Below are 12,136 nucleotides of genomic sequence, written 5' to 3' on the forward strand. Positions count from 1 at the left end.
TGTGTTAGGTCGCGGTTGTGGCCGAATATAATTGTTGGGTGTGAGGGAGAGAGATGTAGGCTTTATTAACTGACAGCGGGTTGACTCACAGTCTGATTGGGCGACTGATTGACTGAGGAGACGAACTTTGGGTTTTTAAGCGCATTATTTGACCCGCCAATGAGAAGGGTGAACGAGGGCGCGGGGGCTGGGCGGTGGCAGGGTGTCTTTTGCAGGCTACTCGAGTACGTTCTAGGAAATTAAAAGCATACTTAGAGGCGTTTAATTACTTATTCATGACTCTTTGATTACAGCGAGCTTTGCGCGCCAAAAACCAAAAAAAAAAGGCCAAATACAAAAATAAACAAACCTGCCGTTGAATTTCCCAGGCCTCCCCCAGCTGGATGGATGCCATGGAATTTGCTGTCAGGGCTACTTTAACAATTTCTTCCTTCCGTTGTTTGATCGAAATTATTTAAGCTTAAGTAAGATACACGTACAACAAAAATTGCATTTACATTTGCCACAGCCAATAGAAAATATATTTTTTGTACAAAATGGGAGACGAAAAGCGAGCTTCTGCAGTTAATTCGGTGTCCATCAGGCCCAAACAAATCTACGGCCTGCGCACCGATGTCCTGGGCAACATACAATTCAATTTGACCAAGGAGGTCATGTATCCGGTCGAGGGTGTTCTGGCTTTCCATGACTACGTGACCAACAAGCAGAGGTTCCTGCGCTTTCCCGAGGATACCAAGGCGGAAATCATTGTCTTAAGCTCGCATCGCAAACTGATGGCTGTCCTCGAGCTGCATGCAAAGAAGTGAGTGAGAGTGCTGCATGGTTAGCTAATCTGATTGCATAACCCCACTCCCTCACTACCACCCTCTCTCCTTCTAGTGGTCGCTATGTGTCCATCTATGAGCTGTCCACGCTGAAGAAGCGCCGTCATTTGGATTTGCCGGCAAATCATCGCAATGCCTCGATACAGCAAATGATTTTCACCAATGATTCGCGTGCCATTGCAATGATCACCAAGCCGCCCAATGAGATGGTCTTCATGCTGGTCCTCGACAAGACGAGCACCGTCATCGAGGGCAGGGCCACATTGCCCGGCTCCCATGGTAGCGCCGAGTGCATTGCAGGCAATCCCAATGACTGTGGATTCGTCGCTGTGGCGGGCGATAAGACTCTACTGCTGCTGAGCAAGTCGGAGCGAGGATTCACCATCAGCAATAACATAAAGATCAATTTTCGAGTGACCTCGATGGCATTTTTAAGCATGGATCTGCTAATGATGGGCACCGATCGCGATATGTTGATATTGGTTGAAAATGGCGAAATCAAGCTGAGCCAGAAGGCGAGTGCGGCGGAGACGGTGGACCTGATGTTGGATCAAGAGATGTTCGATAAGGAGCGCGAGGCCCAGGAGCAGCGCTTCTCCACTGTACAGCAAGCCATCCTGCCCGACTGGCGTGTTCTCTGCATGACGGCTTTCAGCCGCGGCTTCGCCTTCATCATTTTCAACAAGGTTTTCGTCTTCGAGCGCGTGTCCAAGTTCAAATTTGAGCGCAAGACGGTGCTGACTGTGCCCATCACCATCTACTCAGAGCCTCAATATCAGATCACTAACATGGCCATTGATCACAAGCAGGAGACGGTTATTGTGACCTGCTCTCACGCCCAGATCTATGTGGGCATCCTCATAGTTCCGGAAACTCTGAAGACGAAGCAGCTCAAATTCGAGCCACTCGGCGTGCTCATACACATCGGCGAAGTAGTCGATGTGTCGGTGTGCGCCTGGAAGCCCATCATAATGACGGCCTGTAAGTATTTCTTGAATATTACTAGAATATCATCATATATATTTTTCTAGCGAGGGATCAAACGATACGCATTTGGAACTATGAGACTGGCAAGGTGGAGCTGGTGCGCAAATTCCAGGTGGATGTGAATATTGTCGAACTGAACTCTACGGGCCTAATGGCAGCCATTGGTTTCTCAGATCAGCTGCGCATCACACAGATCTTTATGGATGAGCTTAACGTAAGTTTTAATATAATAAACATGTATGTGCAGACATGTAGACATGTATATCTCAATGCACCAATTATTAACCTTGCTTGTTTATGTTAAAAACTCTCCATACTCCCCTTTCACTCTGCGACTGAGTTATTCCCCATATTGAGTGTTACATTGACCAATCGACAATTAACCAATCGCCAATCGCCATTTTTAAAGTGCGCTCTGAGCTGCTCTCCAGTATGCATAAGGCATAAGCTGTTTGCCATTTTGAGTAAGGCTCTCTGACTGCTTCTTTACTTTGAGTGGAATTCGTTTTGAGGCTTAGCTATAAAAGTGCAGTTGCTGCAGATCATCGTTAGTGCCGTGTCAGAGCTCGAGCAGGACAGTCGGTGTGTGTGCTCAGCTGTTCTGTTGGCCGCCATTTTAAAAGAGTGTCTCTTTAGTTGCTCTCCACATAAGCAGTGAGCGGCATAAGCTGCTCGCCATTTTGAGTAAGGCTCTCTGACTGCTTCTGTATTTTGAGCGGAATGCGTTTTGAGTGAGGCTTAGCTATAAAAGTGCAGTTGCTGCAGATCGTCGTTAGTGTCGTGTCTGAGCTCGAGCAGGCAGTCGGTGTGTGTGCTCAGCTGTTCTGTTGGTCGCCATTTTAAAAGAGTGTCTCTTTAGTTGCTCTCTGCATATGAGTGGGAGTCAGCTATAAATAGTGCATTTGCTGCAGATCGCTTTTAGTATCGTGTCAGAGCTCGAGCAGGACAGTCGCAGTGTGACGTAGCATAGTTGGGCGAATTTATATAAATTACTTTGTGAGTGTATTTATAAATTAGTGTATTTATTTAAGTGCATTTTATTTATAAACTTTTATAAAATTATTTAAAAGTTTATTTAATTTTTAGTTTCATGCCATTATAAAGTAAAATAATCATCATTAAATTAATTAATATATTTTTAATGAACATTAATAACATTCTCGATTTTAACTGACTCTCCCTCTCTCTCGCTCGCTCTCGTGCTCCCGTTTAGATCGTCAAGACATACAACTTTCCGCACTGCAACGATGTGAAATACTCGAATTTTGGACACTTGATGGCTGCTGCCTATGATAATAATATTAGTGTGACATCGGTATACAGCCTCGATGTGGTCATCCACTTGAAGGGACACAATGGCAATGTCTTATCTGTGGCCTGGACGAAGACGGATAAGTACTTGATTTCTGGTGGAGCCGAGGGCGCCATTTACCAGTGGGACATTGAGACGGGCGCCCGACTGCAGGAGATCGTGCAGAAGGGCACGGAGTACGTGACGATCTGCGTTAGCTTCAACGACCCAATGGTCATCTTTGCGGGCACCAATCATGGCACCATACGCGAGTTCCAAGACGCGACACTGCAACGTGAAATAACTGTGCCATCCCGCAATAAGGGATCCGTTTCCGACATGTGCCTGGCCCGCTCAGATCTCATTATGTTCATAACGGATCATGAGGGCGGCTTGTTCAATATGCAGCTGCCTTTCCTCGAGGCAGGCGGCGGCACATTCACCAATTTCCGCTTCTTCGATGGCCCCATCAATAAGTTGAGATTCACCTATGACGGATCGATGCTGGTGGCCATATCGAAGCGTGGTACCGTGGCCATTTGGAGCTTGGAGAACATTGAGGACAGGGTGGCGCCCATCGATCAGGATTTGCTGAAGAGCCAAGAGGTTTTGATACCACGCACCCAGCTCAGCGACAAAGTGGAGCAAATCACGAATCTGGAGTTACGTCTGAAGCAGCAGGCGGAGGAGTTCCAATATCAGCTGAGTCAGAACGAGATCTTTGATGGACAGCAGCTGCAGGAGGTGCATCGCAGCTATTGCAGCGCTCTCGAGGAGCTCAAGGAGCTGAACAATGAGATTGTATCGAAGCACACGGAGGAAATGAATCTGATAACATTCCAGATCAACGACATGAAGCAGGATCATCGCTCCCAGATGGACGTATTGGCCAGCCAGTATTCGGAGCGGATGCTCATCGAATACCAGAAGTTCACCAATCTGCGAGAGAACATGCTGGAGCTGCGCGAGAGCTACGAGGACAAGCTGAAGAACTCGACGGGCACGCTGCAGGATACGATTGAGGCGCTCGAGAACGATTACAAGAAGCAGCTGGACGAGCGCAAGGATCTCATCCGCGAGCTGATGAAGGAGATGCAGGACAAGAAGGATGAGTTCATCAAGTACTGCCAAGAGGTGGAGGCGGAGAACGATCGCAACATGGTCGCCACCCAAACGGAGTACGAGAATAAACTGACCACAGAGCGGAACGAGACGCAGATGTGGCGCGGCAAGGCGGGTGTGCTCCAAAAGAAATACGAAGCGCAGTGCCATGAGATTGAGACGCTGCTGGAGGAGGTGGAGACATTGAAGGAGGAGCACATCAAGTCACAAATGAAGATGCAAAAGCAACTGCGCAATATCGAGGATCTGCAAAAGGATATATCGGATCGTGATTATGCCATTGGTGCCAAGGAGAAGCGCATCCAGGAGCTGCTGCACAAGAACCAAGAGCTGGACAAATACAAGCAGGTGCTCAATCACAAGATCGCCGAGCTCAAGGCACAGATCGAGCCGCGCGAATTCCAGATCAACGACAAGCGCAAGCACATCATCGAAATGGAGCACGAACTGGAGGGCCTCAACCAGAACAACATTCAGCTGGAGCTGCAGCTCAAGGAGATGCGTGATAAGTATCTGAGCAATGCGGCCGAGCTGCGCACGGAGCGACATCGTGCCAAGTCCGCCAGGGAATGCCTCAACTCGATCTGTACGGACATCTTCTATGTGGCCGGCGAGGTGAACACGGCGGAGGGATTGAAGAAGGCCGTCAAGGAGCTGTTCCACAAACATGCCAGCGATGATGAGCTGAAGCGTTTTGTTACGCTCGATGCCGAGGTCAAAGACGAGTTCCTCCGGCAGCGCAAGCAAATCGAATCCGTTCTGGCGCGCTACAAGTCTGTCGCCGAGGACAAGACCGTGCAGAGGAAGTACGACAAACTGTTCAACGAGAACTGTTTGCTGCTCGAGGAGATTGAGAGTCTGCGCCTTGAGAACAAGAGTTTGCGTTCAAGGCTTAGGGAAGATGTGCGTCGCACCACAAAACTCAACGCTGGAGCGTTGGAGGGTGCCCTGTAAATGATCTTATTTACATATGTATATGTATAAATGTATGTGTGTAAGTATACACATATTTACATACATATGTATGTTCGTAAGTTATATAGGCTCTATAAATAGGGCTTAAGCTCAGATGAATAAAGAACATGGCTCTCCGGCCTCCTTCATTAAATCTGTTGCTATTTGGGTGATTTCATCTGCTCGTCCTTGTTCACAAAACATCTACACTCTCCATCAATTCACCAGCTGCCCTCTAATCTCGCTTCTGCTCTTGTCATTATACATACATAGGCTGGTCTGTTAATGTTTACAAGTTGCATGGAATATTCTTATATCAAAATATATATCTTTCACATAGGACTCGCGACATATACAGATTATATGTACAAATACATATATAAAAAAACCTTTAAGCTTAGTTGAATAAAGAAAATGGCATTTTTAACGTCTAGGCCTCCACTAGTATCTTCTTTGCTTTCGTTTTGCTCGCTTTGGTTGCAGCTTTCTCTGGCTCTTGTTCCTGGTCATCCCCCAGTTCCTCCACATCGTCCTCGGCTGCCTTAGCTGGCAGCTCATCACTGGGCACTTCCGGCAATTGAATGTTTTGCTCCTCAGCCTCCAGGGCATCGAGCTCGGCGAGCACATCTTCCTCATCTTGTGTGGTCAGCACATCCGTTAGGATAGCATCTATTTCCTGTTGCTTTTCGATGCCTTCTCGTGTTTCGTCCATTATACGCTCGACCTCGTCTATGCTCAGCATATCGTGCACCTTTTTCAGAGCAGCATTTCCTTGCTTCAAGCCATCCAACACCTTCATTTCCACCTGTGCGAATTCCAGATCGGAGGCTAACTTCTCCAAGTTTTCGAGCTGCTTGTCTGCATTCGTGAGCAAACTTTCTTGGTATTTCTTTTTGCGCAGCAGGAGCTTTGCGCGACTATTGTGTAATACAATAATTGTTAATGATAAAAATTGTTCTTGTGTACATATTACGCTACTTACTCTTTTCTACCCTGCTGCAGGCACTTCCTTGCGAGCAATCTATCATTTTCCAGCTGTAGCTCGATGCGTTTTTGGTACTGCTTCAGACGATCCCGTTGTTGCTTCAATTGCTACAGTTTATCAAGGAATTAATACATGTTACGATTAACAGACATCTTTAGGATATGTTGTATTTACCAGGACGGCCTTGTCTTGCTCTGTAATGCGACTTGGAGCTGTCTTTTTACTAGATTTCCCAAACAATGCACCCATGACTAACTTACAATAACCAACCACTAACTATCGATATCCATTTATTTACATAGTCGATGTATTTTTTATGTTATTTACCTATTGCACGACTAAGCTACAGTATTTTTAGATATCGATGGTACTAAAAGTGAAAAGTATCGATATAGTTGATATTCAAATAGTACTTGTTTTTCGTAAATTAATAACTTTAATTACCTAAAATATATGTAAATTCCCCGATACTTGAGTATTAAGGTAATAATAATATTATCTATCGAAATTATGTAAATTTTATAAACAATGAATTTATTTAATTTAAAATAAGATCATAACAGTTAATATCTATGTAATATCTTTCACATTTTGGCTATCAACGCTTCATAGCATTGCGGCTTATATCTTTTATACATACTACGCCAGAAATCCATACGCTCTCCATCTGGATTCAGTTGCATTTCACACTCTCGATCTAGTTGCATATAATCCAATTGATAAGCATCGAGAATTCCTTTCGCATTTCTATTTTGCTTCTGAACTGGTTCCCAGTTATCTGCTGGCTTGCCATATTTCGCAAAGTTAGCCCACATATGGGCCATACGTTTCGAAATCTGAGCATCATCTGCAGCTATGGGAGACGTATCATTATACCATTGGAATAGGTAGGATAGCTCATCGGCGTGCGAGGCTCCACGCAGTTTGTCAGCATTAAAGGCCTTTTTGTATATATTTCGTCCGCCCACATAGTCGAAGCGATAGAAGTAGAAGGGCGCTTTCTGGTAATTTGCGTAAACCTCTGCTGTGTGCTGAAGATCGAGGATGAAGTGCACGTCGCCGAGCAGGTCAACCAGATTATCAATGCATTCCATCGTGAGCGACTTTCCATTAAAATAAAATTGACGTATGTCTTCCGCTGCTTCTAACGCCTCGGGCGCCTCCGGATCCTCCACCAAGTTACGTGGGACTAAGCGCGCCATATCCTTATCGAAGAGCTCCACTTTTTGCTTGGGATTTGTAATCAGAACTATGCCTTCTGCCGAATTGTAACCTAATAGCACGGGCATCTTAGGCAGTCTCTTCCTGTTATGCAATAGATCAATGAATGGCTTGTTTAGCATGCTATCTGGGCTCCTTGGATCCTCCATAACTGGCTTGAAGGAAAAAGGTAGATGACGTCGACGCTCATCAGCAGTCAGCACGTCCAAGGTTTTACTTAACATCGCCAATGGAGACGCCGCCTCCGATTGCAGAAATTCCAGCAATTTTCTATCGTCTTCTATCTTTTTGCCCTGCAGCAGTTCGCCCAAACGTCGCGCCTTAAACGAGCCATTTTCCTGGAGTACCCACTCCGAATTGCCTGTGCCACTCTGCATGATGGCCTTGTGGAACAGCTTATTGGCATGCGCGCCATACATATGCAAATGAACAGAAGAGCCTCCAGCGCTCTCCCCGAAGAGGGTAACATTCTGTGGATCACCATTGAAGTTGGAAATGTTATCGTGCACCCACTGCAGTGCCAAGCGTTGATCCTTCAGACCCGCATTACCATAGATGCCTGCTTCTGGTAGGCTGAGAAATCCTAAGGCGCCAAGACGATAATTGAGGGTAACCACAATGACCTCCTCTTGCATGAGCTGCGCAGGAAAGTAACTGTAAATAGGAAAAGATTAAGGTAAGATTAGATCAATATATTTAAATTTATTCTAAGCGGTTTCACTCACTAATCTCGGTTACCACTACCAAACCAGAAGCCTCCACCATGAATCCAAACCATGACGGGCATAGGTTTCTGCGACTTGCTCTTGGGCGCATAGATATTGAGGAATAGACAGTTTTCGGAACCAATCACTTGTTGCTTGAGAGGATCGCGCTGATGTGACACGTCGCCTTCTTTGCTGCAGTCCAACTCATCCTTTGTGAATCGTTCCAGCGGCACAGGGCTCTAATATACATACGTGAAATGGCAGTAGATGATCAATATGTTCGCTTGGTTCACCCACCCGAAAACGCAGCCCTCCTACGGGTGGTTCTGCATAGGGCACGCCCAAAAAACTTCTGTATACTACGCCATTGGGCAGTTTTTCTTGTGTGCCAACAACAATGCCTTGTCTCACAGGCACCTTCACCTGTAAGTCAATTAATGAATTACAACTTTCAAACTTTTCAATGGGGTCTCTTATATCGTACCTTCAGAGTGCTGTATAAACGAAGGTTATTGGTTGTATAATAACCAGATCGCATGGCAAATAAGAAGCGCATTTTTACATGCAAATATGTATTCACATGTATAGGTATGTACCTAGGAAATGCAACAGTTGAAAATTTCAACTTGATTTTGAATTTGTTTATCAATGATCTATGCACTCAAAGATAAACAGCTGATGGGTCTTCTTATTATCGATATATACAACGTACTATTATCTATCGGAGTTAAATACTTTATGTTTTGAAAAATACTACATATGTATCGATATACAATTACTCAATTTGAAATAGCAATATCAGAGGTATATATAGTTCTGGTAAATATCCGTTACAATTTAGCCCTTAATTCTGCATAGCATTTTGATCTATATCTTTTGTACATGCTGCGCCAAAAATCGATACGCTCCGCATCTGGATTTCGTTGCATTTTGATTTCCCTATCAATTTGCATATAGTCCAATTGGAAGGGTTCTAGCTCTCCATTGGCGCTCCTCTTTTGCCTTTGTACTGGTGTCCAGCTGTCTGAGGGCTTACCATGCTTGGCAAAGTTCGCCCACATGTGACACAAACGTTGCGACATCTCCGCATCCGCAGGCTCCAGCTTAGTATCGTCCTCTGCCATTTGAAATAGATAAAACAGTTCATCGCCGTGTGATGCTCCACGCAAATCATTAGCTTGGAACAGGTTTTTGTATAGATTCCGTCCGCCCACATAGTCGAAGCGATAGAAGTAGAGCGGGGAACTCCTCTGGCAGTTGGCATGAATCTCAGCAGCGTGCTGAGCATCGATGTTAAAGTAAAAATCCGTGAAGATATCGACCAAGTTCTCGACCGTCACATCCTGTCCATTGAAGTAGAATTGACGCATATCTTCGGCTGCCTGAAGTGCCTCTGGTGCTTCCGCTTTTACAACTAGATTGCGAGGTACCATGCGCGCCAAATCCTCGTTGTAAAGCTCCAGCTTACGCTTGGCAGGCACAATCATGGCTATGCCCTCGCCCGAATTATAGCCCATTAGAAGAGGCATGCCTCCCAAGCGCTCCTTCTCATGCATTAAGTCCAGAATCGGCGTAGTTATGAAGCTATCCGGACTGCTTGGATCTTCGATGACGGGCTTAAAAGCCAGCGGCAGCTGCCGACGACGTTCCTCTGGAGTCAACACATCCAATGTTTTCGCCAGCATTGCCAACGGCGTCGCCGCCTCGGATTGCAGAAACTCCAGTAACTTGCTATCGTTCTCTATATTCCTGCCCTGCAACAGTTCACCAAGGCGACGCGCCTTGAATGAAGCATTTTCCTGGAACACCCAATCCATGTTAGCGGTGCCACTCTGCATGATGGCCTTGTGGAACAGCTTGTTGGCATGCGCCGCATACGTGTGCAGATGCACCGAGGCACCACCCGCACTCTCCCCGAAGAGGGTAACATTCTGTGGATCACCATTGAAGTTGGCAATGTTCTCGTGCACCCACTGCAGTGCCAAGCGTTGATCCTTCAGACCCGCATTACCATAGATGCCTGGTTCTGGTAGGCTGAGAAATCCCAAAGCGCCAAGGCGATAATTGAGGGTAACCACAATGACCTCCTCTTGCATGAGCTGCGCAGGAAAGTGACTGTAATTAGAAAAGGTAAGGTTAGGGTTAAATCTTTAAATTAAATCTTTGAGATTTCACTCACTAATCTCTGTTGCCATTGCCAAACCAGAAGCCTCCACCATGAATCCAGACCATGACGGGCAGCGGCTTTTGTGACTTGCTCTTGGGCACATAGATATTGAGGAACAGACAATTTTCAGAACCAACTACCTCCAGGGTAAATGGATCCCGCTGATGCGAGACATTGCCTTCTTTGCTGCAATCCAGCTCTGGCTGTGGAAAACGCTCCAATGGCAGCGGACTCTAAGTGGGTCAGGGTGTTAGTCAATGTCAACAATTTTCTCAGCTGGCGCACTCACCCGAAAACGCAACTCACCCACAGGTGGTTGGGCGTAGGGCACACCGAGAAAGCTCTCATATTGCAAACCACTGGGCAGCTGCTGTCGTTGTCCAACTAGGACGCCTTGCTTTACAGACACTTTCACCTGGTCATGGCACACATACATAAATCAATTTAAATTACTTTTGTCAAAGATTTTTCCATTGCTCTTCCGCTTACCTGCATACTATTGCTGTATAATCTTAAGTACCTGGCGGTGAAATGTCCACGTCGGACTGTTATGAGTCCCCACATCACAATTAGTGCAAATCACTTAAAAGAGAAATGTTTAATCACTAAATTACCGGTCCAAAATACAAATGTTGCTTCGCAATGGACTTTAGCCAGACAAACATAATCAGCTGTTGATGCTTTAACCCGTCAATGACCGCAAGGGGCTGATTTTGCCCGCTCGAGCATAGAAATTTAGAGGAGATAAGCTAGACAACAAAATTATTTATAATCAAATTGTTATTGTTAAATTGATGTATATTTTAGTTAATCACATTAAACAATGTTAATTTAGCATTTTAATTCAATAATTTGTTTTTATTATTGTTTTAATGAAAATGTCAGCAAAAATTGTTTTGATATATACTTCAAATTAGAGAACCATAAGAAAATGAAAACTTTGAAAGTATCATAGATTCTGTATTAAAAAATTATATTAACGTAAATAATTCATCTATTAAGATGCAAGAAGGATCTGATAACAGATCTTAGCATTGGAGAAAAAATCGAAATATATGAATTAATGTACTTTAGTTATATATACCTTAGTTAACTATATTAAATCACTTCTGCCCATTAAACCAACCCATGAAAACGCAATTTTTTTTACACATTTATAATTACATTTAAAATGTTTCTAAGTTTTATTTGACTAGTTCCATTGCATAAACATTAATACAAGTTTTCAAGTTTCAATTATTCTTGTTTTGCTTTTTTGTTTATCTTTATATAATTTTGTTTTGTTTTTGTCATGAAAGAACTCTAGCTGTTACTATGGATTTCGGCCCTTATAATAGCAAACAACAACAACAGCTGTCGAGCTGACAGTTGGGAAAATGCCGTGAAAATTGGTGTTTTAGTCAGTTAGAAACGAAGCGCGAAGCTTCGAGACAACTTGATAAAGGGGTTTGAGCTTTTCACGGTAAACCCCAACAAAAGATTATCAACTCACAGTTGTTGTTGTTGCTGTCTGTTAATTGTTGTCTGTGTGTTTTTTGTTTGTTAGGGTAAGGTAATTAATAAGTTGAATTAAATGTAGTTTGTAGTTGTTGTTGTTGTTTTAAGCATAGGGTTTGTTTTGTTTTTCTTTTGTTTGTTTGTTGCTCACACCGAAAAAAATGGAAAAAACATTTACACTTATGTACATACATTATACATGCACACCACATACATTCAAAAAACACTTAATAAACATTTATAATAATCATCATCATAATAATTATAATAATAATAATAATAGTTCGTAATCATAATAATGTGTAGTAATAGATAATAAGTTCACATAGCACACGCATCGTGTGTCTGCTATATATAACTATATTCCGATTTTCATTATCT

The 12,136-nt window shown here is 44.1% G+C and overlaps 4 protein-coding genes across 5 annotated transcripts; 1 reads left to right on the forward strand and 3 right to left on the reverse strand.

The window, feature by feature from the left end:
* Nucleotides 1-382: 382 nt before the first annotated feature.
* Nucleotides 383-5,332, forward strand: tous (testes of unusual size). The gene is made up of 4 exons (XM_018106917.3): nt 383-802; nt 880-1,805; nt 1,856-2,025; nt 3,025-5,332. Exons 1-4 carry the CDS (start codon nt 537-539, stop codon nt 5,176-5,178), a joined length of 3,516 nt encoding a protein of 1,171 aa, XP_017962406.1. The 5' UTR covers nt 383-536; the 3' UTR covers nt 5,179-5,332.
* Nucleotides 5,333-5,460: 128 nt separating this feature from the next.
* On the reverse strand, nt 5,461-6,484 carry Vps20 (vacuolar protein sorting 20). Its single transcript, XM_018106949.3, has 3 exons — nt 6,338-6,484; nt 6,161-6,270; nt 5,461-6,095 (listed from the first exon to the last, which is right to left on the reverse strand). Exons 1-3 carry the CDS (start codon nt 6,410-6,412, stop codon nt 5,609-5,611), a joined length of 672 nt encoding a protein of 223 aa, XP_017962438.1. The 5' UTR covers nt 6,413-6,484; the 3' UTR covers nt 5,461-5,608.
* Nucleotides 6,485-6,671: 187 nt separating this feature from the next.
* Nucleotides 6,672-8,728, reverse strand: LOC108655058 (juvenile hormone esterase). Its single transcript, XM_018106747.3, has 4 exons — nt 8,576-8,728; nt 8,389-8,514; nt 8,110-8,330; nt 6,672-8,038 (listed from the first exon to the last, which is right to left on the reverse strand). The coding sequence occupies exons 1-4, from the start codon at nt 8,645-8,647 to the stop codon at nt 6,748-6,750; spliced, it is 1,710 nt and encodes a 569-aa protein (XP_017962236.3). The 5' UTR covers nt 8,648-8,728; the 3' UTR covers nt 6,672-6,747.
* Nucleotides 8,701-11,129, reverse strand: LOC108655059 (carboxylic ester hydrolase). Of its 2 annotated transcripts, XM_089261435.1 has the most exons (5): nt 10,873-11,129; nt 10,748-10,803; nt 10,548-10,673; nt 10,271-10,491; nt 8,701-10,206 (listed from the first exon to the last, which is right to left on the reverse strand). In XM_089261435.1, exons 2-5 carry the CDS (start codon nt 10,751-10,753, stop codon nt 8,922-8,924), a joined length of 1,638 nt encoding a protein of 545 aa, XP_089117561.1. In that variant the 5' UTR covers nt 10,754-10,803; nt 10,873-11,129; the 3' UTR covers nt 8,701-8,921. The 2 variants fall into 2 exon arrangements, with proteins under 2 accessions (XP_089117561.1, XP_017962237.1); XM_018106748.3 differs by having other exon boundaries at nt 10,748-11,129.
* Nucleotides 11,130-12,136: the final 1,007 nt, after the last annotated feature.

This window comes from Drosophila navojoa, chromosome 5, assembly GCF_054131105.1.
Source record: "Drosophila navojoa isolate 15081-1374.11 chromosome 5, UAZ_NAV_1.0, whole genome shotgun sequence".
NCBI classification, from domain to species: Eukaryota; Metazoa; Arthropoda; class Insecta; order Diptera; family Drosophilidae; genus Drosophila; species Drosophila navojoa.

Excerpts from the sequence above, each read along its gene's own strand:
- tous (XM_018106917.3), top strand. The coding sequence starts at position 537 with ATGGGAGACGAAAAGCGAGCTTCTGCAGTTAATTCGGTGTCCATCAGG. Across the intron at positions 803-879 it reads CTCGAGCTGCATGCAAAGAA|TGGTCGCTATGTGTCCATCT; the intron begins GTGAGTGAGAGT and ends CTCTCCTTCTAG. Across the intron at positions 2,026-3,024 it reads TCTTTATGGATGAGCTTAAC|ATCGTCAAGACATACAACTT; the intron begins GTAAGTTTTAAT and ends GCTCCCGTTTAG.
- LOC108655058 (XM_018106747.3), bottom strand. The coding sequence starts at position 8,647 with ATGCGCTTCTTATTTGCCATGCGATCTGGTTATTATACAACCAATAAC. Across the intron at positions 8,515-8,575 it reads GTTTATACAGCACTCTGAAG|GTGAAGGTGCCTGTGAGACA; the intron begins GTACGATATAAG and ends ATTGACTTACAG. Across the intron at positions 8,039-8,109 it reads GGTAGTGGTAACCGAGATTA|TTACTTTCCTGCGCAGCTCA; the intron begins GTGAGTGAAACC and ends TCCTATTTACAG.
- Vps20 (XM_018106949.3), bottom strand. The coding sequence starts at position 6,412 with ATGGGTGCATTGTTTGGGAAATCTAGTAAAAAGACAGCTCCAAGTCGC. Across the intron at positions 6,271-6,337 it reads AGCAAGACAAGGCCGTCCTG|CAATTGAAGCAACAACGGGA; the intron begins GTAAATACAACA and ends GATAAACTGTAG. Across the intron at positions 6,096-6,160 it reads CTGCAGCAGGGTAGAAAAGA|TCGCGCAAAGCTCCTGCTGC; the intron begins GTAAGTAGCGTA and ends ATTACACAATAG.
- LOC108655059 (XM_018106748.3), bottom strand. The coding sequence starts at position 10,822 with ATGTGGGGACTCATAACAGTCCGACGTGGACATTTCACCGCCAGGTAC. Across the intron at positions 10,492-10,547 it reads TGGGTGAGTTGCGTTTTCGG|AGTCCGCTGCCATTGGAGCG; the intron begins GTGAGTGCGCCA and ends TGACCCACTTAG. Across the intron at positions 10,207-10,270 it reads GGCAATGGCAACAGAGATTA|TCACTTTCCTGCGCAGCTCA; the intron begins GTGAGTGAAATC and ends TTCTAATTACAG.